At 42.9% G+C, this 27,588-nt stretch overlaps 1 protein-coding gene across 2 annotated transcripts; it reads right to left on the bottom strand.

The window, feature by feature from the left end:
• Nucleotides 1–1,483: 1,483 nt before the first annotated feature.
• Nucleotides 1,484–25,986, bottom strand: IFRD2 (interferon related developmental regulator 2). Of its 2 annotated transcripts, none has more exons than XM_081935170.1 (12): nucleotides 25,686–25,986; nucleotides 16,941–17,057; nucleotides 15,400–15,484; nucleotides 12,054–12,178; nucleotides 9,604–9,761; nucleotides 9,439–9,489; nucleotides 7,826–8,007; nucleotides 7,482–7,587; nucleotides 5,218–5,355; nucleotides 4,249–4,377; nucleotides 3,839–3,934; nucleotides 1,484–2,961 (listed from the first exon to the last, which is right to left on the bottom strand). In XM_081935170.1, exons 1-12 carry the CDS (start codon nucleotides 25,729–25,731, stop codon nucleotides 2,881–2,883), a joined length of 1,314 nt encoding a protein of 437 aa, XP_081791296.1. In that variant the 5' UTR covers nucleotides 25,732–25,986; the 3' UTR covers nucleotides 1,484–2,880. The 2 variants fall into 2 exon arrangements, with proteins under 2 accessions (XP_081791296.1, XP_081791297.1); XM_081935171.1 differs by lacking the exon at nucleotides 25,686–25,986 and adding an exon at nucleotides 25,404–25,515.
• Nucleotides 25,987–27,588: the final 1,602 nt, after the last annotated feature.

Below are 27,588 nucleotides of genomic sequence, written 5' to 3'. Positions count from 1 at the left end.
GAGTCATGCTCTTAGCAAATGGCAATCAGGTGGCCTCACGTTAGGGTTGAGGAGATTGTGTGGGAGATCTCTGTTTCTGCAGTCACCATTCAAAATGCATTGTGAGGTAAGAATATGCAGATGGTTAGAAGCAAATGCAAAGCCAGTAAGGAGCTGCATGTGCATTTGAAAGAGGATACTCTCTTCTCTTGCTGAAGATGAACCTCCAGCTGCAAAAGCCATTGTGAATGAGGTCAAGTTAACAGGAGGGCACTTGCTAACACTAAGATGACCTTGGCAGAACTTGAAAAGCTACACCTTGGTAATCTGGATGAGATGCCATCAGGAAATCCCAGGCTTGTACATGGGGCAGGGAAAAAGCAAGAGACAGAAAGCGGTCATAAAGCACTTGCGTGTAGTTGGAAAACTTACATGGCGATAACTATGAAATCATCAAGAGCTGGCCGTGGCTCAGGGGAGGCTTTGCCTTGAGGTTTTTTTTTTTCCTTTTGAGACTATCCAGGACTAAATTGTTATTTTTGCTTCAAAAGCAATCTCTCTCTCTCTCAGTCCAACTCACCTCACAGAGTCATTGTTTTGGGGGAAATCAGGAGTATTAGGTATGTTTGCTGCCTTGAGTTACTTATAAAGTGATAAAGGACGGATACATTTCTAATAAATAAAAAGTTGGTACCCTGTTTCCCTGAAAACAACACCTCCCTGGATAATAAGCCCAATTGGGCTTTTGAGCGCATGCGCTAAAATAAACCCCTCCCCTGAAAATATTGCAACACAGCAGCAGCCATGAGGTGACCACGCTCACCGCCTCCTGCACTTCAAAAATAATAAAACCTCCCCGAAAATAAGGCCAAGCGCTTATTTCGGGGGTCAAAAGAAAATAAGAGCCTGTCTTATTTTCGGAGAAACACAGTATTTATCAAGGAGACATTGAGAATATAGAGGCATTTTTCTAATAGTCTTTCTCCTGGAAAAAACAACAACAATTTATTCCTATAGATAATTGCTGCTCATAGTCCAGCAGATCAACACAGATTTCTCTTCTGAGAAAAACAGACAAGGGAGGCAGCATACTAGACAAAAATCCAAATAGATTTTCTGAAAAATGAATCTTATTAACTTTTACTTTGCATACCACTTACATAAGCGCTACGTTTGTGTTCCTTTCAATGAAGTTTTCTGAGAAGCATGGAGGTTTAGCGCACTGTATATATGTGCATGCTCTGTGCAATCTCAGTGTTTCTAAAAAACAAAAAAGATATGTCTTAGTGCATCTCTACTAAGTCAACTTTGGCTTAGACACAATGATTTTAACCAGGATAGGGTACCGAACTAGAAATTATCTGGGATAAAGAACTGGGTGCATGGAAGTATGAGTATGGCTCAGACATCTCCCTCAGCACCCATACAAGTTCCTGTTCTGTTTTGTGTGATTTAAAAGCATATTTTCAAAATTAAATAGAAAGTGGGATGCTGTAGAACAAAGTTCTAGCACCATGTTTATTTATAGGACAACTTTTGAACTGCACAATGACCTACTGGGGTGTCAGAGAACACGTTGGGGACATAAGATTCACTTTTGGGCATATAAATTTAAGTCACTAATCATGTTAACCAATGCAGCCATTTTGTAAACAGACTAATGTCCTAGAGTCACCATTTTTCTCAGTATGTACTTCAGACACTTCAAAATTACAAATGTGCGCCCGACTCAGAAAGGTTGCCTAACCTAATATTTGAATATTGTGCTATTACATCTGCAAAAGCCGGCTGGCAAAAATCAAAGTGAAAAGTTAGCCAAAAATGAAGTAGTTACAAAGTGAAGCACCACTGCCACGGCATTATGGATTTTTTTTCCTCTCCCACTCCAAAATGAATCATAAAAACAAAACCAAATCAACTGTGGTGTCAAAGGCCTGCTGCTTTTTTTTTTTTACCAGACCACAAACCAGAGAACCTCCTCACAATAGGATCGATTCTTTCTCTCTGGACAAAAGAGGAATGCTCAGGCCTACCAAAACCCCCAAACACAAGGAAATGACTTGTTTCAGCCTGAGGCCCAGCTTTGTTTGGCTTCTCCTTTTGTCATCAAAATAGAGTAGTTTCCCATTAAAAATAAATAAAGTGAGGAGCAAAGCTGACTCCCAAAGAACAGGAAGAAAACAAGAAGTGGTGATAAATAGGATACCAGAATTTGGCCAACAATGTTATTAACCAACTGTGTCAATAGAGAAGAAGAATTTCTTCATGTGCTATGAACCCTAACTTTTAATCATCTACACTGATTTCTAAAGTCCATTTCATCCTTCTCACAGCAAAAACACCAGAGGGGAAAATCCCAAGGCACCCAACCTCAAACCAGTCCTTTCACAGCCTCCATTTTGGAGGCTGCTGTTGATAACCTTATCCTAAAACCACCTTCTGCACCAAAGTCCTCACTGGGAAAATTCACAACTGCAGGAGGCAAAGGGAGAAGTTTCAGTCTTTGATTAATACATTCAGTAATGGAGATAGGGGGAAAGGGGTTAAAAAATTACTGGCTTAAAAAAAGCAGCAGGGGTGAGAGAAAAATCTCCCCACCACCTAACCTCGTTTAAATTTTTGGTTAAAAAAATAAAAATGGCGCCAGCCCATTGTCATCCCACCATAATTCAAACATCCAAGACATTTAAATATCATTCTGTACATCTATAAAAGCCCCCAAAGAAAGGTGGGGGGGTGTTGAGGGGGACAGGGCCCAAGCCCAATTTTCCAATGGGGCTGTGGCCTTGTGGGGGCTTCTGCCTCAGGATCTTTCCACACTTGCAAGGTTCACAGTGGTCCGGGTCTGTGGTAGTTCATTGGCTTCTATGGAAGGCAGGAAGAGGAGAAGGAAAGAAGTCCTCAGAGGACGTCAGCTCGCTTATCTCGAACACGGCTCCTTGCTTTCGTTCGGGCTTTGAAGGCAGCTGAATTATACAGGTGCTGGGGCAGCCAGAGAGAGAAGAGACATATATCACAATTAGCTCAGAAAAGCGCCAATTAAAAACACTCAGAGGTCACAAATCATGGTCAAAGTCTACCACGCCCAAAGTAATTTCCTGTTGTTGTAGTAACACTGAACCCTTTTACATCTTGTAGGACATTCCCCATTATTAACATAATTCTGAACCAAAGAAAAAACAGGAAATTCTGTAACAGTGCGGACAGAGTAGACTTGCTAGAACAGCACAAAGATCTTTAGATCAAACATTTTCATTAATTTCTTCAGGTTACATAAATCTTAATTGCGATGGGGCGGCGGCGGCTTACAAACAAATTAAAAACAATCATAAAAAAGGCATGTCGACACTAGTACTAGCACTTAGACTTATATACTGCTTCACAGGGCTTTACAGCCCTCTCTATGCGGTTTACAGAGTCAGCATATTGGCCCCCAACAATCTAGGTCCACTCAAAATTAGTTGGCAGCTGAGGACAACAATCAAAATATTACTGTGCCCCCTAAAGACAAACTTTGCCCTAAAGCGAACAGTCAGACTTGCCAAATCTAACGAAAGGGCAAGAGGACTGAGTGATTCAAATCCTGGGATGAAGCTATTCCAGAGGAATAGAAGCTTCTGGAAGATTCAGAAGCAAGGCAAAAAGGCAACAGTTCCCTCTCCGTTTTGCCCCCAATTCGTGGTTTTTAAACATAGCCGGCATAGTACTTGAAATGAGAATTTCAAATGTGTTTTCCCCTGGGGCATCTTTCCCTTTGAGGCGGGCTTCTTAGTTCCCTGATATCAGTGAAAACCACCCAGAGCCTGAGGAAACGAAAAGAGAAACCTCTAGAAACCTTTCGGCAGCATTGAGGACCTACCTTCTCAAAGCGTGAGATCTTACTCGCTTTAACAGTGGCTGCATCCAGGACTAGTGGTGGTCCCAGTTCAAATGTGTCCCGTAACAACTCATTGTTCTGGGGTGAGAAGTGCAAAGAGAAAAGAAGGCCCATTAGATGATATACTGGGAGAGGCTGCTGACATAAGCAGACCCCTAGAGCTGAAGATCAGTTTTGTGTCACACTCTGGTGATCCACTGCGGAAATCTTATGCCTGTTTCACTACCCACATTTAAACTGAGCAGCAATCACTAAACACCACCGAGTCGAGATTGGTGCCTGATGACTGACTGGATCAATGCTCGCCATCTTGACTGGCTTCCCACTTACCCAAAGCTGTCCCAAGCTACTATCTCTCAGTAAAGCCACACACATATTCAACATCTGCTTACCTGCAGGTGGTGTCTGACACCGGAACCAAGAGCCTCTTTGAAGGCATTGTATGTCCTTCTCCTTGCCCAGCTGTCCACATACATGCACTCCAGTCCAAACTTGATGGTCTCCTCATGGAACTCCCCATTCTGTAGAGGGAGAACATGTTCTTCAGGATTTCAAAAGAAGAGCTTTCGTTAACCCCACCCACCTCACTACTGAAGGGTGACCCTTGGACTCTGTTACTTCCTCAAATGCTTAGAAAGCCCTGAGGCTTCCTGGATGGTGAATGCAGGGTTCAACATATGGGATTTTTTTTTAAAACTGTGCAAGAGCTTACCAAGGAACTGCCAAAGAGGGCTCTGAACAGTCACAAAACAGCTCTGATACCCTAAAAACAGGATCGTACAGCCACCTACTTGGGATGGACATGATCATAAAGCTGCTTTGTGATTGTGTTTTGCTTCTCTTATAGTGAGGAGCTGTGCAAAGCAGCAACACCTTTCCTCAGCTCTCTAGCAGCTGTTCCTCCTTTCCAGGACAAATAGGATTTTAGGTTAGACACTGGAACCTATTTTCGATACCTAAACGTCAGCCTTGGAACATTTAGGTAACATGAAAAAGGAGGAAATTTCTCCTAACATGCACAGAGAGTATCAGTTCCTCAAAAGTGAACAGTCACCATCTGGACTACAGCTGGAAGACACATTCAAGTCATTAGGTCCCCTTCTCACTGCAAATGGAGGCTTCATTCCTGACAGATGATTCTCCAGCCTCCACTTGAATGACTTCTGACATTTGGGATTATGAGAGTGTAAGGATCAGAAATAAAAGCGCTTGAGGATCTTTTGAAAAACCAACAGCTGTAAGACCTGTTAACAGAAGGGGGAGGGGGAACGCCTCCTGAGACACATTTCCCATCCAACCTCCCACAGTTCCAGTTAGCAGAGCTTTCGTAGTGTCCGTAAAGCTCTGACAGGAAGAGGCACCTCAATATAATGCAGGACATCACGGAAGATGGAGCGTTGCTTGCGTCGGTCTGTTTTGGCTCGATACTTGTTGCTGTCAGTGGCCAAGGCTTTTAGTTTGGTGCACAGCAGGTCAGTGTCCTCATAAAAGAAGTCCTCCTAGGGCCAACATGGAAGACAGATGTTAACCTTAAGCTTAACTGTAGAGGACACAATCTAACCAAAAGGCAGCCCGTCTTGCATGGGAAGAAAGGAATAAGTCAATCTCTTTCAAATGTTATTGATTTACTCTTCCCTATAAAAATGAGAGGTCTACAGTGGATGCTGGGTTGGTTATCATTTCCCCAAAATATCCCCTATATTTGCCTTAATTAAAATTGGTTTTAATACTATCATATTTTTTGGAGTATAAGACGCACCTTTTTCCCTCAAAAAAGAGGGTGAAAATCTGGGTGCGTCTTATACATTGAATACAGCTTTTTTTTGCCTCCTGAAACCTCTCCACAAAAATGGCCGTGCATAGCCTTTAGGAGGCTTCCAGAGTTCTCCTGGGGGCTGAGGAGGGCAGAAATGAGCAAAGAAAGGGCTTTTTGCTCGCTTTTGCCCACCCCCCACCCCCAGCCCCAAGGAGCACTCTACAAGCCTCCTAAAGGCTATGCATGCCCTCTTTTTTTGACAAAAAATGGACCAGTTTTCACGAAAAACTGGTTGGTTTTTTTGCTCGTTTTTGCCCCCCCTCCCAGCCCCAGGAGCACTTTACAAGCCCCCTAAAAGCTAAGCATGCCCTTTTTTTGACAAAAAATGGACCTGTTTTGGGGAGGTCTGCAGAGTGCAATTTTTTTTAAAAATTTGCCTCTTCAAAATCTTGGTGCATCTTATACTCCGGTGCATCTTATACTTCGAAAAATACAGTATGTACTTAAACATGTTCAAAATACGGAGAGTTTATTAAGGAATAATAATAATAGGAAACGGCATTTATTGATTTGACACAAGCTGTTAATGAGAATATAGACTCACAAATATGGAGTGAGGGTGCTTTTTTATTCACTAGTGAGCAATTTAAGCTCCAGCCTTGGCCGGGGATCATTCGGCTTAAGTAAGTTAGATATTAAGTTATCTACATTCATTCATCCAAGCCACTACAATGAGCCCCAAGGACCACAATACTTCTGCTAGCCATCCTGGGTGTCATGTCCAAGGACTAGCCTTCAACTATAGGTAGTTTAGACCCTGCTGGGTACTGGGCTGCAGATTCATCAGTGGCCAGCCCTTCCTCTAGTAACAAACACCTAAACCTTGCAGCCAAATTGAGTGCAATGGGACTCCCTTGTTTCACAGACCCTCTGCTCTGCAGACCCAAAGCATCATGTGAGTAACCTGTGGTAACCTGTCGACTATTCAAGCAAGCCAAGTGCCTCATTGCTAGCAATTGCTGAGCAGGAAAAACTTTATGCTGTGCATCATAATGAGAAGAGGATTTAAACCGCATAAAAACTCCCTTTCGCTGTTGGAAGCAACTTCGGCATATAGCCTCATGCTCCAGTTTCATGCTTTCTCATTCCTGGCTCCTCCATTCTCAACTTTGCCATGTTCCTGACTAAGCTTGTGACTTTTCTCTCATCGTTTTCAAGACATTGCAGCATACGTTTTGGGATTACGAGCGGTTTGGCCTAGCTTTGCACCTCCTCCTCAGATCCTGATGGGCCTATTGAGTACACACATGCTTTTTGCTTCTCCTTTCTAACTCCACTTCTATTTTCATGTCTCATCTGCTTCCACTGTGGCTCTTCTTTGTTTTTCTGCCACTGCTACTCTTATCAACTCCCTCCTGGTGTGGGCCCAGCAATAAACATCCCCTCAAGCCTCACCCACAAATACATCCTTCAAAGTGCCTGCACTCAAGCTTTCTTTTTGACTCTCTCTCGCCTCCCTCTTGCTATTTCTCTTCTAAAGCTCATTCCCCCGCAGGTGCTTGGCCCCTAGTGACTCCAAAATCTTACACAGTTGCACGCACCATACCTGCCTGCCTAGTGCCTGGTGTTGGTCTCCATGCAGAAGTTAGGACATGCTACTGGGAAGCCCAGAATGGGCACCTAGATGGGCCTGAGAAGATAATGGGTCCCTGCCATAATTGCTCACTATCCACCAATACTTAATACTTCATTATTTTGAACACAATGGATCTATAAGGCATCTTGACTGGAAAATGTTCAATTCAGAATTATATGTCTTTGTGCATATACGTATATATACCTGAAAGAGTCAGAATAGCAATTTCGTACCTCTATGTCCCGGGCCAGTTCAAATAGAAGTGCAATTGTTTCACCGGCCACAATCCGCAGGTTGACATTATCACTGGAGAGCATCAGAGGCAGTTTAGGTAAATGTCTGTGGAAGGAAATAGTTAAGGATGACTAACAAAACAATAAAGGGAAGAATCATCATAATCATTCAGCTATTTTGCAGAGAGGTTGCTGCTATAACTTTTTTGCAACAATCATCCTGTTCTCTGCATCTAGAAGATCTAGGCAAAGCCAATTGTGGATTCTCTACAGTGAAGCACTAAATCCTGGTTTCTATAGGCCAGTTAGAATGAAATACTGCCTGAGAAGCTCAATCAACTCACTCATCCAGGATCTTCTTAATCTGGGTGCTTGGGCAGATGGTGAGGAGCAGCGACCAAGACTGAAGAGCATTGCAATGCAAGATCTGGAGTAGAGGATTGTGGTGGGTGGGTGCCAAGCTGGCATCCTTGCTGCATGAAGTGCCAAAGATACCTTCCAGGCAGACCAGACTGGTTACCAAGTCCTGAAGAAAGTAGAACAACCAGTCAGTTCTCACAAATAAAAACGCAACAAGTTAAACAAGCTCTAGTTACTGTATTAGGGGTCAGGGTGTGATGGTTTCCAGATCCTGACAACTATTGACTAGTCCAACAGCTAATCTACACTTGGCAAAATTTAGGGACAGGAATTCAACAAGCTCATTTTAAGTCCCAACCACTATGCCTTCCAAATAGTCCGTGTGGCATGATGGACACTTACACTTCCTCAATCTAGTGTCTATCAGATGTGGTGGACCTCAGCTTTCATTTTCCCAGATAACACTGGGATTAAAGAGGTGGTCTCATACATCTTGAAAGCTCCTGGTACATGATGGATAAGTACACAACATGATTCACATGATTGTCTACTTTGAGGAAGAGCCGATTGACATTGTCCTGTGAATTTCATCAGGTACTTGGAGGCAGTTACTGTTTCTTGACCTAATCTATCCTAAAGAGTTGCTCTGGGGATAAAATGAATACAGTAACTAAGTCACTGCAAGCTCCAAAAAAGCAGGATAAAAAAGGAACCAATAAACAGACCCCCTAATATAGTATAAAAAGTCACCTTGTAGGGAGATGGACAGCATCAATATTTAATAAAATTTAAAAATACAGACATTCCTCTTAGAATTTAACATTCTTTATAAAAATAGAATCTAACATTCTTTATAAAAATGATGCTTACTACATTGACAGAATACCATTTCCCACTCTATTCCAGAAGTTTGGTAGGAATTAATAGAACATTAAACATATCCGTGCCAGGTTGAGGAAGCGGGGGGGGGGGGGAGCGCATTCCACGCATACTTTTGGCTAGAGTCAGATCTCAGATTACCGCAGCAGACTTGGGAGGGGTGCACCTCATTGGGGAATGATTTATGACGCAGACTGAGGGGAGGGAAAGAACAGGGGTAAAGCTCAGCTGTAATTTAAAGAAGGCTAAGATCTGACTGCGAAAAGATCTTCCCAAAATAAATGCTCCTAATAAATTGCTCATTTTCTTTTGAAGTTTGGCCTGAGACTCATGAATCAATTAGGGCATTTTTGGGAAACCTGACATTCCTCTCCAGAACCTCCTTAGAGTTCTGTTGTTAATGAAAAGAGTCGGCACATTCCAAATTGTGTTTCTCTTTAGGAGACACCCTGGATGAAGAACAACATCAGGTTCACATAATGCACCTAAGAAGGAGACTCATGGAGACAGCCGCAAGGGAAAGTATGGCTTTTTTTGGTGTTCTCCGAGCTTGGTTGTTTTGCTTGCAGACATTCCGTGGCCAGTCTAGGTAACATCATCAGTGCCATAGCTTTCCAGTTAAAGCAGTCTTCCCCAGCAGCAGCATAAGAGAGAGACCAAGACTAGCTCCCTGCTAATTCCAACCAGCGAGCCCAAACACGGAGAAACACTGACATACCTCCATATCTGCAGCAGCAATATAGCAGCACATCCCAAGAGCGGTTGCACACTGTCAGTGGGGAGACAAAATAAGAGAAGGAAGGAAGGAAAGGTGAAATCATTCAGAGTAAGGATTCTGATGCATCTCCTTTTGCTGCAAACCCGAGAAAAATGCAATACTCACGCTCTGCCGAGCAACAGGGCTGGCCGAGGAGTCAGTCAGGATGGTGATGAGGAGCGGCTTCAGACTGCGAAAGATCTCCTCACCTTCTGGCCCTGAGCCCATCTGAAGGCACAGTAGTGTAAGAACAGTAGCAGCAAGGGCCTGCTCTTCCCCTTTACCTGGCAGGGAGAACAGATACAAAACTATTCAGGGCCTCCACCCCAGAAAAAGAAAAAGCAGACAACAAACACCAGACACTGGAAGCAAAAGGAAACTGTGGGGACAATGTGGTCTCCTTTTCAGTATAGGCACAATCAAATCTCATTTTATTTATTTATTTTAAGGCAGTGAGTGACTTGCAGGACATAAAGAGCATGTCAAAAGCTAAACCAGCGGTTCTCAAATAGTGGGGCGCGCCCCCCTGGGGGGGCGCGAGGCTCCGTAAAGGGGGGCGCGAAGGCTCCCTTTCCATCTGGGTGCAACGGCGGCGAAGGCGTGGGCGAGGCATAATATATCCCGCCTGGAAGTGGCAGCACTTCGGACTGTGGATTTTCATTGGAGCCGCGGGCTGGAGCTGTGCAAGAAGCCTGCTCGGGCGGGGGTGGGAGGGAGGGAAGCATGGGACCGCCCGTCTTCGCCACCGCGTAGCTCGCCTCCCCGCCAGCAGCTCCACCGCCAGCATTCCGTCTGGAAGCGGAAGCGCAACAGCCGCTGTTGGGGAAGGGACAAAGGGGCGGCGGTCGCCCGATCTTGCCACCGCCACCCCTTCGCCCCTGGTAATGGCGACTGTTGTGCTGCTGCTTCCAGCTGGGATGCTGGAGGAGCTGCTGGCAGGGAGGGAGGGGAGGAGGGAGTAAGGATAGACAAGCAAGAGGGAAAGAAAGCAGGAGGGCAGAAGGGAGGTGGAAGGAAGGAAAGAAAAGCAGACACGCTGGAGGGAAAGAGGAAAGAAGGCAAGCAGGCAGAAGGAAGGAGGGAAGAATGGAACTGGAAGGGAGGCAGGGAAGGAGGGAGGGAGAAAGGAAGGATAGGAGGATAGGGAAAGAGGAAAGAAGGCAGGCAGGCAGAAGGGAGGGAGGTGCAAGGAAGGAAGGAAGCATAGATAAGCAGGAGGGAAAGAAGGCAGGCAGGCAGGAGGAAAGAGGAAGGAGGGAACTGGAAGGGAGGCAGGGAAGGAGGGAGGGAGAAAGGAAGGATAGGAGAATAGGGAAAGAGGAAAGAAGGCAGGCAGGCAGAAGGGAGGGAGGTGCAAGGAAGGAAGGAAGCATAGATAAGCAGGAGGGAAAGAAGGCAGGCAGGCAGGAGGAAAGAGGAAGGAGGGAACTGGAAGGGAGGCAGGGAAGGAGGGAGGGAGAAAGGAAGGATAGGAGGATAGGGAAAGAGGAAAGAAGGCAGGCAGGCAGAAGGGAGGGAGGTGCAAGGAAGGAAGGAAGCATAGATAAGCAGGAGGGAAAGAAGGCAGGCAGGCAGGGGGAAAGAGGAAGGAGGGAACTGGAAGGGAGGCAGGAAGGAAGGGAAGGAGGAAGGGAGGGTGGAAGGAAGGATAGACAAGTAAGAGGGAAAGAGGAAAGAAAGCATGTGACTACGGTGGGAGACAAGGAAAGACCGGTGTGCTATGATACTAGACAAATGATACTATTTACAGTCGCGCGGGGGGGGGGGAATGTTTTCTTCTTCCTAGGGGGGGCATGACAGAAAATAATTGAGAAGCACTGAGCTAAACCAAGGCCACAGACGCATGCATGTCTGATGTAAATGAATCCAAACATTAATATGGGACATGTTTTATTCCAACAAAGACAGGAGATCCTATACATCTCTACACTAATGTAGCACAGATGGAAGAAAATCAGCTTATGATTTTCGTAAGACGCCTTTTGCTTTGAAAGATGCTTCATTCCCCTCTCAGAAAATTCTTAAGCAATTAAAAGCGAGGCTTGCCATTACTTTGGAGAAATGCCATGTTATTATTGGCTTCTATTTCCAGTTTGATAATGGCAGTTATATCTGTCTGCATTCATGGCTATTACAAAGCTAACTTGAGCCTCCCCCAAAGGATACCACCTCCCAGGTTCACAGAGTAAGCAGGGACACTTGAGAGAATAAAGTTAAGACAACGTGAAAAAGACAGGAGCTCTTGCTGAACATTTCACTGGTGAGCCTCATCTTCCATCTCCACAGCGTCTGAAACCAACTTATCTTTACAAGATCTTTGCAATGATTGGTGAGATCACATTTGATACGTTAAGTATTTTTCCTAGTTCCAAGTGTCCAATTACAGGAAGGGTGAAGTTAAAAAGTGCCACACTTAAGAACCAGCAAAGCAATCAATTAACACTATTTCAAGTCCAAATGATTTACAATGGGAGGAAGTGAAGCAGATGCTTAATTATGCCGTTAAACTAAAAGCATCTGAAGTATTTTGACTGCAGTGATTCAAGTCCCAAAGTTTGAGACCTTGGGAAGCTCACCTTTCTTCAGGCACTTCTCTAAGGAATCTGTGACGGTGAGCCTGCGTTCCAACAGGAAGTCAAAGAGGGTCTTGGAGGAGAATGCTAGCCGCAGGCTCTCGAGGGCAACCTGCCGGGTCTTGGCACTAGAATGGCAAAAAGGTGATGGGGTGGAGGGTGAGAAAGAGAGAAAGAAACTGAGAAATGACACCAAGCCATGCCTGTAAAATCCTCCCCCTCAATCATCACGAATGCTAATGATGTAGTCAAATATAATGAACTAGTTGATAACCTGGTGTTGCCCGGGTATTTATTTATAGGAGGAAAATGTCCGTACCAAATGTAATTTCTAATGTTGGATTTTCCCCCTTACCAGAGGGAGCCCCCTTGTGGAGTACTGTGAAGCCGTTACCATGGCAACTTCACTGCATTGTACAGTAAAGCCATTTTACGGCAGTACAGTAGAAGCCATTTTAAGGCACAACAGGCTGTATCTTAACAGAACACACACACTCCAAGGGGTGTTGGAGGTGTCTTACCCCCACACTATTTTTTTCCAGAAAGTAAGTCATCTGTGCACCAAGTTTGGTTGAAATTGCTCAAGGCGTTCCAGAGGTATGCTGGAACACACACACACACACACACACAGCAACAATTAAAAAAATTCTGGGTACGCTCAGACACATTTGCCCAACTGCTCCGTGCCAATTACCTGCCAAAACCATGGCCTGCACTAAGCCTCTCAAGCCCTTCCCCAACACATGTGTGACCTGCATTGGCCTTAACCTAGCTTTCCGTTATCCCCAACCACTGTTTCTTACCTGGGATACACGCTTACAATCTGCATGTTTTGGGATTATGACAGCAACAGGGATTGCTGTTATAATGCAATATGATCATGTGATGTCATGCTATAATAGCTTAGCAAAGGGAATCCCAGCCCCAATTCTCATTGTAACTTGAGAACTACCTATAGTTCTTTAGTCTATTATTCCAGAAACTTTGTAGACTGATATTTACTTCTGGGAGCAAAATGCTATCCAGAAGCAGAGCTGGCAAACCCCAGGAACCAAAGTGTGAAGATATAACCATTTCCTCCAGCATTCACTCTTTCAGGCTCCAAGGTGGAATGAAGACGAATCACTGAAAGTTATCAGCCTATAGAGGATTATGTTGATTTTTGTTGTAGTTAAAAGGAGGCGGAGAAGGAGGAGAAGTGGGAAGTTATTGTCTAGAGTTCACTCTGCACAACTGAAAAGCTTGGACATAAGGGCAGCAGCAATCTATGCCATGCAGATCGCTGTGCCAAGCGTTCAGTGAACTTTTGCGAAAACCTTTTCAATGGATCTGCATCGAGCCAAGCCTGGCTAGTGTGGTAATGATTTTGGCAAAGCTTCAAGTTTCCTATGTGCTAAAAGGAAACTCGGATCTCCAAGCGCAGGGTCTTATGTAAGCAAAATGAATTACACACAAGTGGGAGGTGCAAGCAAGCTTGAGTGAAGCTTCATACTTAATTCCACCTCTATCCCCCCATCCTGTGTGTGCATTTAACAAAATAAAAAATAAAAACCCACAAGGGAAGTAGGAGAGCAGTGCCCCCTGAATGAATACCGCTCATCCTCTGTGAATGGATAGGGGAGGACTAGCTCTTGGCTGGGAAGGGCCAAAAGAGCTGAAAATCAATGGGAGAATCAGAAAGGACATAGCTGGCTAACACTCCAAGAAGAATCCAAGATTTAATGTGGAATCTTTGGTGTTCTCTGAACTTGGCTGTTTGCTTGCAGATGTTTCATTACTTGACTAAGTAACATCATCAGTGCTAGTGAGTACGGGGTTTGCTCCCTGCTTATGTCTATGGAGATTCTCAGTCATCCAGGTCACGGTTGTCCCAAGGATGCTTTTTCAAGAGGCAACTGGACTTTCTGGTTTTTCTTTGAAGACGTTTCGCTTCTCATCCAAAAGGCTTCTTCAGCTCTGACTGGATGGTGGGGAATGGAAAGATTTATACTCCTTGCAGACAGCTGATCATTTGCATTATTTGCAGTTTTCCTCCCAGTGTAGGTGAGGATATGATTTTTCCCTACGTATCTCCTCAATTAAAGTACTGTGTTATGCTTGGTTGTCTAGAATCAATCCTTGCTTATCTTGAAGTTGGTTGCTAGAGAGGATGTGTTCTGGTTATTTTTGTTTTCTTCACATATTTTTTTTTATTGTCTCATTTGAAGGGTGTGTAAATGTGGTTTAGCTCTATTTATCTAGTGATGGCTGATTAGTCTGAATGCTAAGCTTCAAGGAATTCCCTAGTCTTCTGTGATTTGGTTTGGTCTAGGATGAAGCTCCCAGCTGAAACTATAGTTGACTCTGTCCATGAGTTATCCATGTCCATGTCAAAGTATATGCATGTGAAAAGAACTGAGCAAACTACTGTATAGAAACAGGGAACAAACTCCATAATTACCAGCACTGATGGTGTCACCTAATTAGATAATAAAACATCTGCAAGCAAACAACCAAGCACAGAGAGCACCAAAGACTCCACAATTGAACCCGGAGTTACATATATTATCTTCTATTGGTACAAGCCTTAATTTCAGATATTTGCCAGAAGTGAAACTATTAAAAAACTGCTCAAAACAGGAAATGACAATAGAATTTCATGAAGGTAAAAAACATGCACAGAACTTAATCTCTCATGAGTAAGTGAATGGGCTGAAAAATATATACAGTTCTGAGTTTAAGAAATGTTCCCACTATTCTTTCTTCTATGCCCCCACCTTGTTGCATGGAGAATTGTTCTTAGCATGCACCGACGCTACTTCTGACTTTCAAGAAACAAAGTTCTACACAATCAAGACGATTCTTTTAAATTTAGACCTTGCCCCAAACAAGTATTTGGGCCAAACGAAATCAGAATCCACGCCACAGCCCCAATCTCCAAATGGAGAAGCAAACCATGGGCAGAGTTGCCCATTTGATGCTGACTAAATTTGTGACTGATATTGCTCTGTCCAATTTTATTTTCCACCAGTTATGAACCCCAGACAGAAGGTACAGGAGCCTGTGGAAGAACTGATGTGTCAAATTCAGATATCACCTGATCAGTCCACCAGCTGCTCAGTCTGCCTCACTCTCCAAGATGGGGCAGAAGATGAAGCCATCATTAAACTGGCTATAGTGGTGCAGCTAAATCAGATAAAATGATGAAAAGGCTATTGGAAAATAATACATGTCTATGGTTACCAAAGACAATGTGAATGTCTACTTACATCAAAGGATTAGCAAGTTCATTTCAAAAGACAATATTTTAGATATTTTGGACAAAAATACTAGTTTTGGTTCTCGGCACCCAAAGGTATATGTATCTCACCTTTTGTCCATCACATTGTCAATGCATTCTTTCAATTTATCTTCCATCTCCTCTTGCTGTGCTTGCTCATCTACTGCTTCCCCTCCTGAGAAAAGCAGCAGAAGAAAAGAAAAAAGATAAAAGCTGTACTAGACCAGCCAAACTCAGAACCTGGAATTCCTGCAACCTTAGAATAAAGAGGACCAGCGCTAGAAATCAGGTCTGAATGGTACTGGCAGAACTGCAAAAAGGATTCTTTATCCTAGCAGTTCAACAAGCTTTTTGTTCCACACACTTGTTTGATAGGCTTTTGGCAGTTCTTGAACTACACATTGTTCTAGCTGTGCTCTTGTTTTAAAAGAATTAGTTCAGATGAAATTAGTAACGGGTAAGGTTGTAATAATAGCAAAAAAATGCTTACATTTTAAAAAATCATTCAGCTGAAAGTCATTCAGGCCATCAGCTTGTGTAATAAATTCCATGTAAGGCATTTTTAGAGCCCTGATGTTTAATTCCAACATTTACCATATTTTTTGCACTATAAGTCCGTAAGACACACCTAGCTTTTGGGGAGGAAAAAAAAAAATCTGCCTCTGAGCAATTTGCCTCCTTGCAGCAAACAGCCTGATCAACTTCAGCACAGCCTGATTTAGCACGAGCAGCTGATTGGCAGTTGGGATTGTTCTCTCGGGATACCGCCGATCAGCTGTTCCAGGCTGCGATGATCGCTGCCTCTCATCACCGCCATCGCCCCCGAAGTGCACCCCATTTCCCCATTTTCAGCCTGTTTCAAGGGAATAGCCACCTATCGCCGCTGCTGTTCGGAACAGGCTGAAAACAGGATGTGCAGAGGCTGAAAATGGGGTACACAGAGGCCAAAAATGGGGGGCGCAGTGGCGGTGATCCCCGCAGCTTGGAACATCTGATTGGCAGTATTCCAGGAGCCTGATCCAACTGGCAATCTGGAAGGCAGAGGCTGAAGGGTGGGGGCCGGCAGGTGGGCAGGGCTTCAGCAACATTCGCTCTATAAGACACAGACATTGCCACCCACTTTCGGGGAGGGGGGGGAGTACGTCTTATAGACTGAAAAATATGGTACCTTTATCATTGCTACACACCAGATTATCTTTTCATCAACTTTCTGAATTATTCTGTTTGTGTTAATACAATGTTATTTTAGTAATTGTGTCTTTTCAAAAGCGCTAGCTTTTAATAAACCTCACTGTCTGGAGAACCTCAACACATAGTGGAAGTATTTGCTAAAAATTTAACAACCTCTCTTTTATGAAATCAGCTTCTTTTACACCCCTAAAACACACTCAATTTATTAAAAAGAAGCAAAGGCTGCCTGCCAATAACAAAAATACATTGTGTTGGGTTTGTAGATTAAAAAGGCGTTTATATAACCAAAGCTTTTGCGTTATGGAATTTCATTGACAATTCAACACTTGAAGTTAATCCTGTACATATCTGTATGCTAGATTAGAAAAAAAATGTGGTCTATGGCTTTTTCAGTTTATAGAACAACCAGGCTTTTGAAACCATCTTTTGCCGCCACTCACCAGTCACTTCCTCAGCTATACTGGCACTTTCACTGGCACTGCTGTAATGACTGAGGACTTCATTAGCTGCTTCATCATCACTTGCTGGAGACTCCATCTTGGGGTTGCTACGAGCACCTAAAGAAAACAGGAAGAAGATCACAACTGATCACCTACAATGGATTCGGAACTTGTCTAGCAAATGTTGTATCTGGAGAATGTGATGTGCATTATCTTTATTCCAGGGGAAACACAATTTGCCAAGAAATAATTTATCATGATGTACATATAATCACGACAAGCTAGTCACAAGACCACCACAAATGTTACCATCCCTGATCAGAAATCTAAAAAATCAAGAGGTGTAATATTATTTTCACTATTTCATAGGAGAACTCACTAACCTGCTAAAAGATGACTAAAAGATAACTATTGCAACATATATTTGTACCTGAAAAGCTCCTTTGGAGTTTTTTAGATGGAATAACTTAATTCAGAGATAACATGGTTGTTTGGATTCATACACCTTCAGTTTATTAAGAATGCTTAATAAATTAGCATGTGTCCATCATATTGAAAGGGAGACTGGTGAAGGTTGAGGTATATGACCTGCGAGGCATATCAGGATTTATATTTCCTTTCTATTCTTACCATTAATGCATTTCTTCTTTTCATCAATAACATTAATATTTATATTACGCTTTAGAACTAAATCAAGAAATGGCAATTACTGTACCTTAGAATCTACAATAATACCGCATAGACAAATGATCAACCAAGTCAACTCCAAGCTTAAGGGCGATACAAACAGCTACCCATGTCACACACACAAAAGAATAAACTACGAAAGCTACTGACACTGATATCACAAGCAAAATTAAGCAATATATCAACATAAAAGTCACCAAGGCTAGTTCTGGAACCACACGTACTTAAGATCCAAATCAGGATGCAGAACCTGTGGTCCCTTTCCTCTTTTTAAAAGTACATTCCCCCAAATGATATATCTCTTTCAATAACATCCCATAATTTCCCCTTCCAATCTGTAATAATTTTATAAAATATTTGTCCCAAAAGTTAACACAAGACAGAACAGTTAATGATCAATCAATCTACAGTCATTCTGGTGTAAAAGAAAAACAACCCTACAACCAGAGAAGGTTTAAAAACGCAGTGGTGGCAGATCATTTTTTTCTACTCATCTAAAGCCAGAAGAAAAGCCATCCCATCTCTTTACAGTCCCACATAGCTCTGTTACAAGCAGACAGCAATAAGCCTGCAAGTGGCCTTTGAATAAAGCTAGCCCTATCAGCTTTGGCACACTACTGATAAATAATGAAGGCCTGGACTAAGAGATAATTGGTACTAACCGCAAAAAAGAAGAAGGAAAAAACAAGGAGAAACCCAATCACCTCTTTCTCTGACTTTAAAGGACCAGGGTTTTGCTCAACACCCATATAAATGTCCCCATGGGGTAAACGTATGATGACAAATAATCTTGTTCAGAATCTGAGCTATGTGGTAAATGTTTCTAAGGTAGTAGAAGTAGTACTAAAAACAAAAAATAAAAATGCAGGAATAAAGCATCAGCCTTAAAAAGTTAGTCCCAATAAGCAAATAGTAGACTTAAAAGAGAAGGAAGATCTTAATGCTTTTAGACTTCAGGGATCAGATAATCACCCTTTTAGATCTGGGGTGATCACTACATACCGTATTTTTTGGAGTATAAGACACACCTTTCCCCCACTAAAAGAGTATGTAAATGTTGGTGTGTCTTATACATCGAATACAGCCATTTTTGGCCTTCCAAAAACCTGCCCCCGCATCACATTTTTGCGAAAAACCGACCATTATTTTTTTTTGCAAAAATGCAGGCGTTTTTGTCTCCCCCCAGCCCTGCTGAAGCCTGCAGAGTACTGCTTGGGGCTGAGGGAAGGCAAAAAAATTTTTTTCCTTACTTACCTCTTTGAAATCTTGGTATGTCTTATACACTGGTGCGTCTTATAGTCTGAAAAATATGGTAACTTCTAAGAAACCAACTATTCTGGCTGTAGAATTTCCATCATTTGGGCACCCAGGTCAAAAAGCCACGCCTGCCTCCTGCAGTCACATCAATCAATTTCCTCTGACAGAGAAGCTGACAGGAATGTAGACTAAAATGGCCCCAACGTTACTTAGCTGCCTGAGAAAATGTGTCACCTCAGCTGGCCTCAGGGAAAGCTAAGTATAAGAGCTCAACAGCGGATATCAGAAGTAAGGACAACACCTGCTCCTAGCCTCCCATATCATACTTGAAGACTTATTACAGGTTATTAAGGTGAAGCATACACATGGCACTTGAAGGGCACTTGTGCCAAGTGCAGCATCCGGAAGGTGTGACCTAGTTTTAAGCCAGTTAATCTCATGATGCAACATGTTTATTTAAATAAAGCAGCAAAGGTATTTTAATTTTAGTCGTCTGTCTCAGTCAACACTACAGCATCCGTATTCCAAGAAATGTTCTCGGAAGCATCTCCAGTCTGCTTGGTTACTGCATTTGAATGAGCGCTTCACCTTAGATAGCCTGATGGAGAAGTCAGGCTGGAGGGCAGCTGGGAAGGCAGCCAACTCTTGTGCTGAGCCAGCTAGTCTTCCCTTGTTAGACCGTGATAAATCAAGCTACACAAGGACCAACACACGGGTGGTGATTAGCCTGCAATAATTAAGATATTATCACTCTAGCATAACAAGAAGGGATATGAACTGTGAAGAACAAGCATACTTGGGTTCAACAGTCTGCTTCATAAGCAAGCCCAGAAAGGAAGACCAATAATAATCAAAGGCTCCTAAAACTGAGGCTATTGTTACACAGGTGGGCCTGTTCATGTAGCTTTCAATTAAAATATTTAAATGTGGAGTTTCTTTTTGGGAGCAGAGGTTATTCCACCAGACGGAAAAGATGACACAGCCTACAAACAAGTTCAGGATAAGGCAACCCAAATTCTACTTTTCAGCATGATCAAGTAGCAGAGAAGACCCAAAAGCATGAGACTTGAAGCCTGGGAACAGGAAATGTAATTTAACCCCTATCCCTAGCAACAATGTAGCTGGGACATCAAACTCTACTCATCTCCCTAAATAGAAGTCGGCAGTCAACATCAAGGGAGTGTCACTGAAGGGTTACTGGTCTCTAGCTTTCCAGATGACACAGCAGAAAGCCGACCAGTGGCAGAAGCCAGATGTGACTGAGCACACAGGTGGGTCCCAAAGCAAACAGGGCTGTTTGGTGCCACCCTGGGACAAAGGGAAGCTGGAGTTACTATGCTATACCAGTAGGGCCTGTCAATCACCAAGAGGTGACCTGGCATTTCTAATCCAGACAAAGAGCAAGAACCACGAACTAACAGCAGGACTAGCCTGATGCACATGTGCAACTGAAGTTGTATTTAATGTGAGCACTTGCAAACAGCCTGCTAACACACGCCAAAAGAAACCAGCATCTTGATTTTTGCAGTTATTGGAAAATCAGGTTTGGTCCTACTGAGGGGGGGGGGGGAATCAGTGGTTGTCCAATGTACTCTTGTTTCCCTAAAAAGAAGACCTGGTCTTATATTAATTTTTGCTACAAAAGACTCACTAGGGCTTATTTTCTGGTTAGGACTTATTTTCAGGAAAATATGGCACTAAATGCATCCATCTGGCTGACAATCTTAACTGGGGCTTATTTTTGGTGTAGGACTTAAATTACAAGCATCCTGAAAAATCATGCTAAGGCTTATTTTCCAGTTGGGTCTTATTTTCGGGGAAACAGGATATATTAGAATGGTCCTCACTGAACCTATATCAGCATTTCATTTCAAGGTGGATCACCCATAGACCATGGTTTTAGCATGTATTTAGTTCCCCTCCATGGCTTCATGGAAACCTTTGGGGGAATTGAACAATTTGTCTACTGATTGAGAACCATTTCATTGGCATTACAGCGTCTTCACTGCTGTTTGGTCTGCCTAGTGGTCTCTGCTAAGATTCTCAAAGGTGAAATCAGGGGAGATAAAGACTACCACACAAGCTGCAATTAAGGGAACTCAGAAATGTCTTATTATATGTATAGGAGGACACAGAACCTAGAGAGGGAGGGAAGTTGAAAATAAGACTGCAGGGGAAAAAAGTCACAACAGATGGAGAGTGGGAGAACATTCAGAACAGAGTTTTTAAGGCAATGTTAGTGTAAAAAGGCTCTGGCAATTTAGAAAGGAATGTACTCAATTTTTTTAAGTAGTGATTTTCAAATACATCAGCAGAAAATAATCTATGAAGAAAGTTCAATATAGACTATACAATGACCTGCTAAAACCCTAAAAGACCAACCGTAAAATGCTAGATGCCTATTGAAGGAGGATATTCCAGTTAGGATTCTACCAGAGAAGAAGTCCCCATTCACCTAGAATCCCACAAGTGTGCAAACCTAAAAGAAGGGTGGCCCCAGGTAATTTTAAGAAATTGACAGATTTGAAGGGGGGCAGCATCCTTGGCACAATGATTGATAATTTTGAATTGTGCCTAGAAAGACATGGGAAAACAATTAATTAAAAATGCTTTTTTATAGGTTTGCAGCCTATCTGTTGTGTATTAAACCAAGTCCTCAAAAGTAGCCATACACCCAATGAAAATTAGGAGCTATTACTACCTGATACTAGAGCAGGGGTGTCAAACTGGCAACCCGTGGGCCAATTGCATCATGCCATGCCCACCCCAGCTCCAGAAAGGGAAAAAAACATCGCGAAACGTCACGTGATGTTGTGAGTTTGACACTCGTGTACCAGAGCATGGAGAACTGTGATTATTTTGATCCCTGGTGGGGGTTTTTTAGTTTTATAAAATAATAAACCAGCTAGTTGAAAGCTCAGTCTGTCAAAAGATGTTGTACATATAAAGGAGAATATCTGTAGCCCAGGGTTGACATGAGGGGTCCTTGGTGCTCTCTGAGCTTACTTGTTTTTTTGCAGATGCTTCATTACCCAAATTAGATAACATCATCAGGGCTAGTAAGGAGTGGAGTTTGCTCTCACTTTATATTCCAGTGGCTTGCCGTGTCAGTGCTGGTGAGGGTGCTCTTAGAGATTATTTGGTTGGGTAGTTTATTGTTTGCTTGCTGGCAGATCCTTGATTGGGATATTGTTGACTTGATCGTTGGTCTGATGTTAATCTTGGAGTTAATCTGTGTTCAAGTGGGTGCTGATTGCTAGTGGGGAGGTGTTTTGGTCTTTTTGTTCCCTTTTTGGCTTGTTGATTGTATCTTTTGCATAGTATATAGATTTTATTTATGTCTATGTGTCTATTGATGGCTAATCTGTCAAGAGTGCCAAGCTTCTAGAAATTCCTAGCATTTCTGAACATGTCTTGGTCTAGGACCAGGGTGGATAAAAATCGATATTTTTTTTTAAAAAATCAGATATTTAAATTTTAAATTGGATTTTTAAAAATTAAAATCAGTTTTTTTAAATCAAATTTATTTTAATAAAATGCTTTTGGAGTCAAAATCTATCTAAAGATAGTTTTATATTTAAGATACATTAATACTTTAGTTTATTCAGCATGAAATGGGGCTTAGTTATGTCGCATGAGGCTGTGTATTCTGCAATACTGGGAATGTCGGTGAGGCAACAGAGGGTCAGAGAAGGAGCCGCTGCGGGACAGAGATGACAGTTGCTCTTTAAAAATTGTGATTTAAATTGACTTGATTTAAATCAAGCCTTTTTACTAGTGATTTAAATTGTGATTTAAATTGACTTGATTTAAATCAAATCCACCCTGTCTAGGACGGTCACAGTTTCCTGACTAAAACTAAGGATATTTCCATATGTTGTGAAATATTGTGTCTTGACTGCTTGTTGGTGTGCAGTCATTGCAATGAATGTTGTAGATGGCTCCTGTTTTTTCTCCTAGGGAAAGATGGGTCCAAAGACTGCATGTCTTTTGAACTTCTCCTAACTGCAGAACGCATCCATGAACAGCACTTAGCAAAGTGTTTCAAAGGAAGCACTCCAGGTTTTAATAGAGGACATTATAAAATAATACTAAATAGAGAGGAGACCGACCAGCCAGTACTGTATGCAGTTGTCTAGCTGGAAAGTCCCCTGAGAATTTATGCTAAGTGTTAGGGGCACCAGTAGCTGGGTGGCCTTGGAACCAGCTCGATTCATGGAGCTTAGCCAACTACGTCATGTTTACTTTCATGCATTACAGGAGGATTTTGTGACATTTCTATGGTGGATCAGCATGCCACGTTGCTTTTCTTTTAGCCTGATGAAAAGACACACATGATAAATGTCATTGCTTTCATTTCATCAGAAAAACTGCACTGTCTGAAAAATTTCACTTTTCTACAATGAGAGGCCTCTTAGATAAGAATATGGCCTTCTGCAAGGTAAAACTGACCTGCTGAATTACAACACATGCTAGACTATTTTTTGACAATTCCTTAATTCAACGTAAGATCCTTATTCTGTTTGCACAACACAATAGAATACCCCATAGTCAGCTGAATGAGTTTACCAAATTAACCACATTGAAAAATAAGGCAATCTGTGGCTGCATTTACTGTACACAAAAATTTCCATCAGAAGCTAGACATATTTGGTATACTTTGTTAGATGAATCCAGCCAATGGACTAAAAATCCAAGTAATATTACTTTACATAAAAAAGGGAAGCAAGGGTGAATGAGATGTAGTAATTAGGTTACATCTAAGTGTTGAATAATAGGAAGGCCAGCATCATGTCTTCTATAATGATACATGTAGACCTCAACTTACAAACATTCATTTAGTGACCATTCAAATTTATAACAGCACTTTTTCCAAAAGTGATTTATGACAATTTATCACATTTACAACTCTTGCAGCATGCCCACAGTCACATGTTCAAAATTTGGCAAAAGGCATGTATTTATCATGGTTGCAGTGTCCTGAGGTCATGTGATCACCTTTTGCAACCATCTGACAAGGAAAATCAATAGGTAAGTCAGATTCGCTTAACTGTGTAATTAACTTTAAAACTGCAGCAATTCACTTAACAAGTGTGACCAGAAAGGTATATAAAATGGGGCAAAACTCACTTATAACTGTCTTGCTTAGCAACAGAAATTTTGGGCTCAATTGTGGTTGTAAGTCAAAGACTATATGTATTTCCTTTCCATTTGATTCAAAGGCCTCTCATTTTAGATTAAACCATGGTTTCTTTTAACCATATTTTCTAGAACAAAGCATGGTTGTGTCCATATGTCACACTAAATCAAAACCAGAGTATTATGGTTTAATGCAATGTGTGAAACCAACTAGATACCCATTTTTCACCTCATGGTGAAAGTTTCATCACTCATATTCTCACTCTGGGTTTCTGTGCACAAAAGCCGTTAGTATTTGTGAGTTATTTCAATTTTGTACACAGCAATGCACAGAAACTACGTGAGATAATACAATGGTCACCAAATAAACATTTGATGACCACAGCAGAAATACTACAGAGCTGGCAAATATTGCTTTCTCTGAGGCATCTGGGCCACAGAGAATGAAGTGTTAAATGTTTAACTATGAAGTCAGCATGTCTCAATGTAATCCTCTTTATACAACAAGAATACAAGCATTACTTCTTGATAACTGTGGACGTGGCTACTGTCTCACTTACAAAAAATCAAAGTACAAAACAGAAGGATAAATCAGTGAGATGAAAAGTGAACATGGAAAGTTATTTGTTCCCAGCAGCCAACAGCAGATTCAACTAGATAATAGTGATACTATCGGCAGTTGTAACTCAAGTTCCAGCATTGTTTTTCTAGTAACAAGGCAAAATTAGACAGGCACATGAACAGCAGAAGATTTGGTACATAGGCAACTATGCAATGGCAACAGATCCTGTGAAAAGTATTTCTCTTATTCTATCAAACTTGCTTTATTTCACACAGCTTAAAACACCAATAGACTTTGGGCTGTCTGTCAGTCACACTACCAGCTAGTTTTGTGTCACAGCACAAGAGGTGGCCACCCTTTCCTTGCTTCCAGATGTTAGAGGAGGCATTCTCACTCAGGCCACGTGGCCCGCAATAGCCCACCATAGCTCACCTTTTAATGCATACAAACTAATGTGTATTCAACACAACTTATTTTTCCCAAACAGGGATCTCTATGTGGGCTTATATTCTGGAAACCATTTAGTCTCCCCTAAGAAGCATGAAAAGAGAAGACGAAAAGGATATGCGTATATATATATATATTTTTTTGGGGGGGGGAGGATATTCAATCAGGATTCAGAACTAGAAAACAAGAAAGTGAGATTTTTCTTCTTCATTTTAAAAGGCATTTATTTGCTGGACTTTGGGGAGAACAGCATTTCAGGTTAAAGTACCCGGCAGGCCATAGACATCCTCCCATATCATTTTCAATGTCCCCCCTGCAAATTTACCACCACGTTTAGATTTCTTCCCCACGAATCCCACACCACGCCTGACCTTCCACCCACGTTTCTCCACCCGGGCGCTGGGGAGAGTCAGGAGGAGCCGAGGAAAAGGTCCGCTTTCCGCCCGCGCCGGTCCCTCTTGACACGCGGCATTCCACCTTGGCTTTGCCGCTGTGGCAGCTGCTACAGGTCGTCCGAGGCCACACGGAAGCCGAGCCGGTGGGCACAGCGATTAAAGCTCGCTCTCCTCCGAGGGAAGGGAGCTTCCCGCCGGGCTTCCACCCCAAGGAGGCAATCGCCCACCCAATGCCGCCCTCATTCGCCCGCGCCTTACCTCGCCCGCCTCGGCGGGATCCTTCTCCCCGGCGTGATCGGGGCATGGCTAAACCGAGCGGTTATCAGGAGACGGTTTCTGACCGGGCGGCGCCTCTACGTTGTGGATCGACGGGTACGGTCGCTGCCTCACAGGGGAACCACGCCGTTCGCTCCACCACCATTTTCCTTTCCGTGATTGATCACTCGCTCTCTTGCCCCCGCCAAGCGAGTGCCGCTGCCGCTGGCGCCGCCGTTCCCTCTGGGAGCTGGAGTCCTGGCGAGCCACGCTTGCCCAGCTAAGGCGCTTTGTGACAAAGGAGGGGTGAACTACGAGTCCCATGATGCTTCGCGCGCCTCCCTTTCAGGAACCTGCTGGAAAACTTAAGAGTCTCGGGGATTCAGGGGCACGCTAGTAACGTACCGCGGGAGGCAAAGAACTACGACTCCCGAAAGGCCAGGGCAGAAGGTTCGCTGGCCCATAAGGACTTCGGTGCCGCGGTGCTAAGGACTCCCGCGAGTTTAGAGAGGTTTCTTCTCGCGCCCTCCGCTGGAGAAATGGAGAATTCAGCAGAGGGCATTCCCCCAGTTGGAAAACAGTGGGGAAAGGCTTAAGGAAATATTAATGAAAATTACTGGAATATATTTGGCCGGGTATGAAAAAAATAATAATTAAGCAAACAGTACTCTGTGTTGTTCATTTTGAATAAGTCGAACACAAATATGATATTGTTTCCTGATTGCTTATTTGTACCCTATCATTAAGTGCTGTACCTTAGGATTCTTGACGAATGTATCTTGTATTTTTATGTACACAGAGAGCATATGCACCAAAGACAAATTCCTTGTGTGTCCAACCACATTTGGCCAATAAAGAATTCTATTTTATTCTATTCAGACTTGTGGGACGAAATCACCACGCAGCCACGACCTCCTTGAATTTTAAGCAGAAAAACGACCCACCGGGGCGGGCTGCAACTGCTCTGGGCACGAGAGATGGGAGTCATTGTCCCACCTTTTGTCCTTGCCTTGCTTACAACCTTAGTGAACGGCCCTCCATTCCTACGCATGACCATTCTCTTTTCCTTCGGGCGGGGCATCGCTTCAGGACCAGCCCATTAAAATGAGTCACCCGTAGGCAGAATGGTACATTCCATTGCTTTCGTGTTAAGTTCAACGTGGCTTAAATTTTACCTTGGGAGGTTGACTTTCATCTTTCATCTTATTTCAGTTTAAACTTGAAAAAAAACTTTCGTATATTCAATGGCTGTTTGACTTTTTCAAGAAAATAGTTATTTTAAGGTTCTTTCCTTTCCCCCCCTCTCTTTTATTACAATTTGAAAAGTATCCTTGTTTGGCCAAATTAGGTTACCAGCCTTGTCCCTAACCTGTGGGTCCATTCCCCCATTCAGTCTACTGCCCCAGGTGTTTCATTTGGATAAAGGATCTCATTATTATTATTATTGATTATTAAAATGAAATACTTTCCACACAATGTTGCATGGGGGCTACTATATCTAGCCTGCCAGAATCAAGATTATATTGGCAACAAAAAGATACAGAATACTCCACCCAGTCTTTGCTGCAATCTCCTAGCTGTCCCCCTTTTTTGTAGCCCAGATTTGATACTCTTAGCCAAGCTGTATATCTTACTTAATTTTATTTTTTAAATATTGTTTTTATTAAAATAATAAAATAACCTTGCGTCCTTCGAAATAAACACCCTGGTCTCCGGCTGGTGTCGTTTAACGCCAGGTCTGTGGTACATAAGGCTCCCCTCATTTACGACCTCATACAAGAGGGTAGAGCGGACCTGGCGTGCATTACGGAGACCTGGTTGGGCCATGAGGGGGGTGTGCCCCTTAGCGAACTATGCCCACCAGGCTTCCGGGCATTTCACCAGCCGACAGCCCAGGGCAGGGGCG

Source organism: Natrix helvetica, assembly GCF_964273705.1.
Source record: "Natrix helvetica genome assembly, chromosome: 1".
Taxonomy (NCBI): domain Eukaryota; kingdom Metazoa; phylum Chordata; class Lepidosauria; order Squamata; family Natricidae; genus Natrix; species Natrix helvetica.
The sequence above is the reverse complement of the archived record's forward strand: the minus strand, read 5'-3'. Positions and strand labels throughout refer to the sequence as shown.

Coding starts and splice junctions, on each gene's coding strand:
- IFRD2 (XM_081935170.1), bottom strand. CDS start 25,731: ATGCCCCGATCACGCCGGGGAGAAGGATCCCGCCGAGGCGGGCGAG. Junction 15,485..16,940: donor TATAGCTGAGGAAGTGACTG/GTGAGTGGCGGC, acceptor TGCTTTTCTCAG/GAGGGGAAGCAGTAGATGAG. Junction 9,490..9,603: donor GCCCTGTTGCTCGGCAGAGC/GTGAGTATTGCA, acceptor CCCCACTGACAG/TGTGCAACCGCTCTTGGGAT.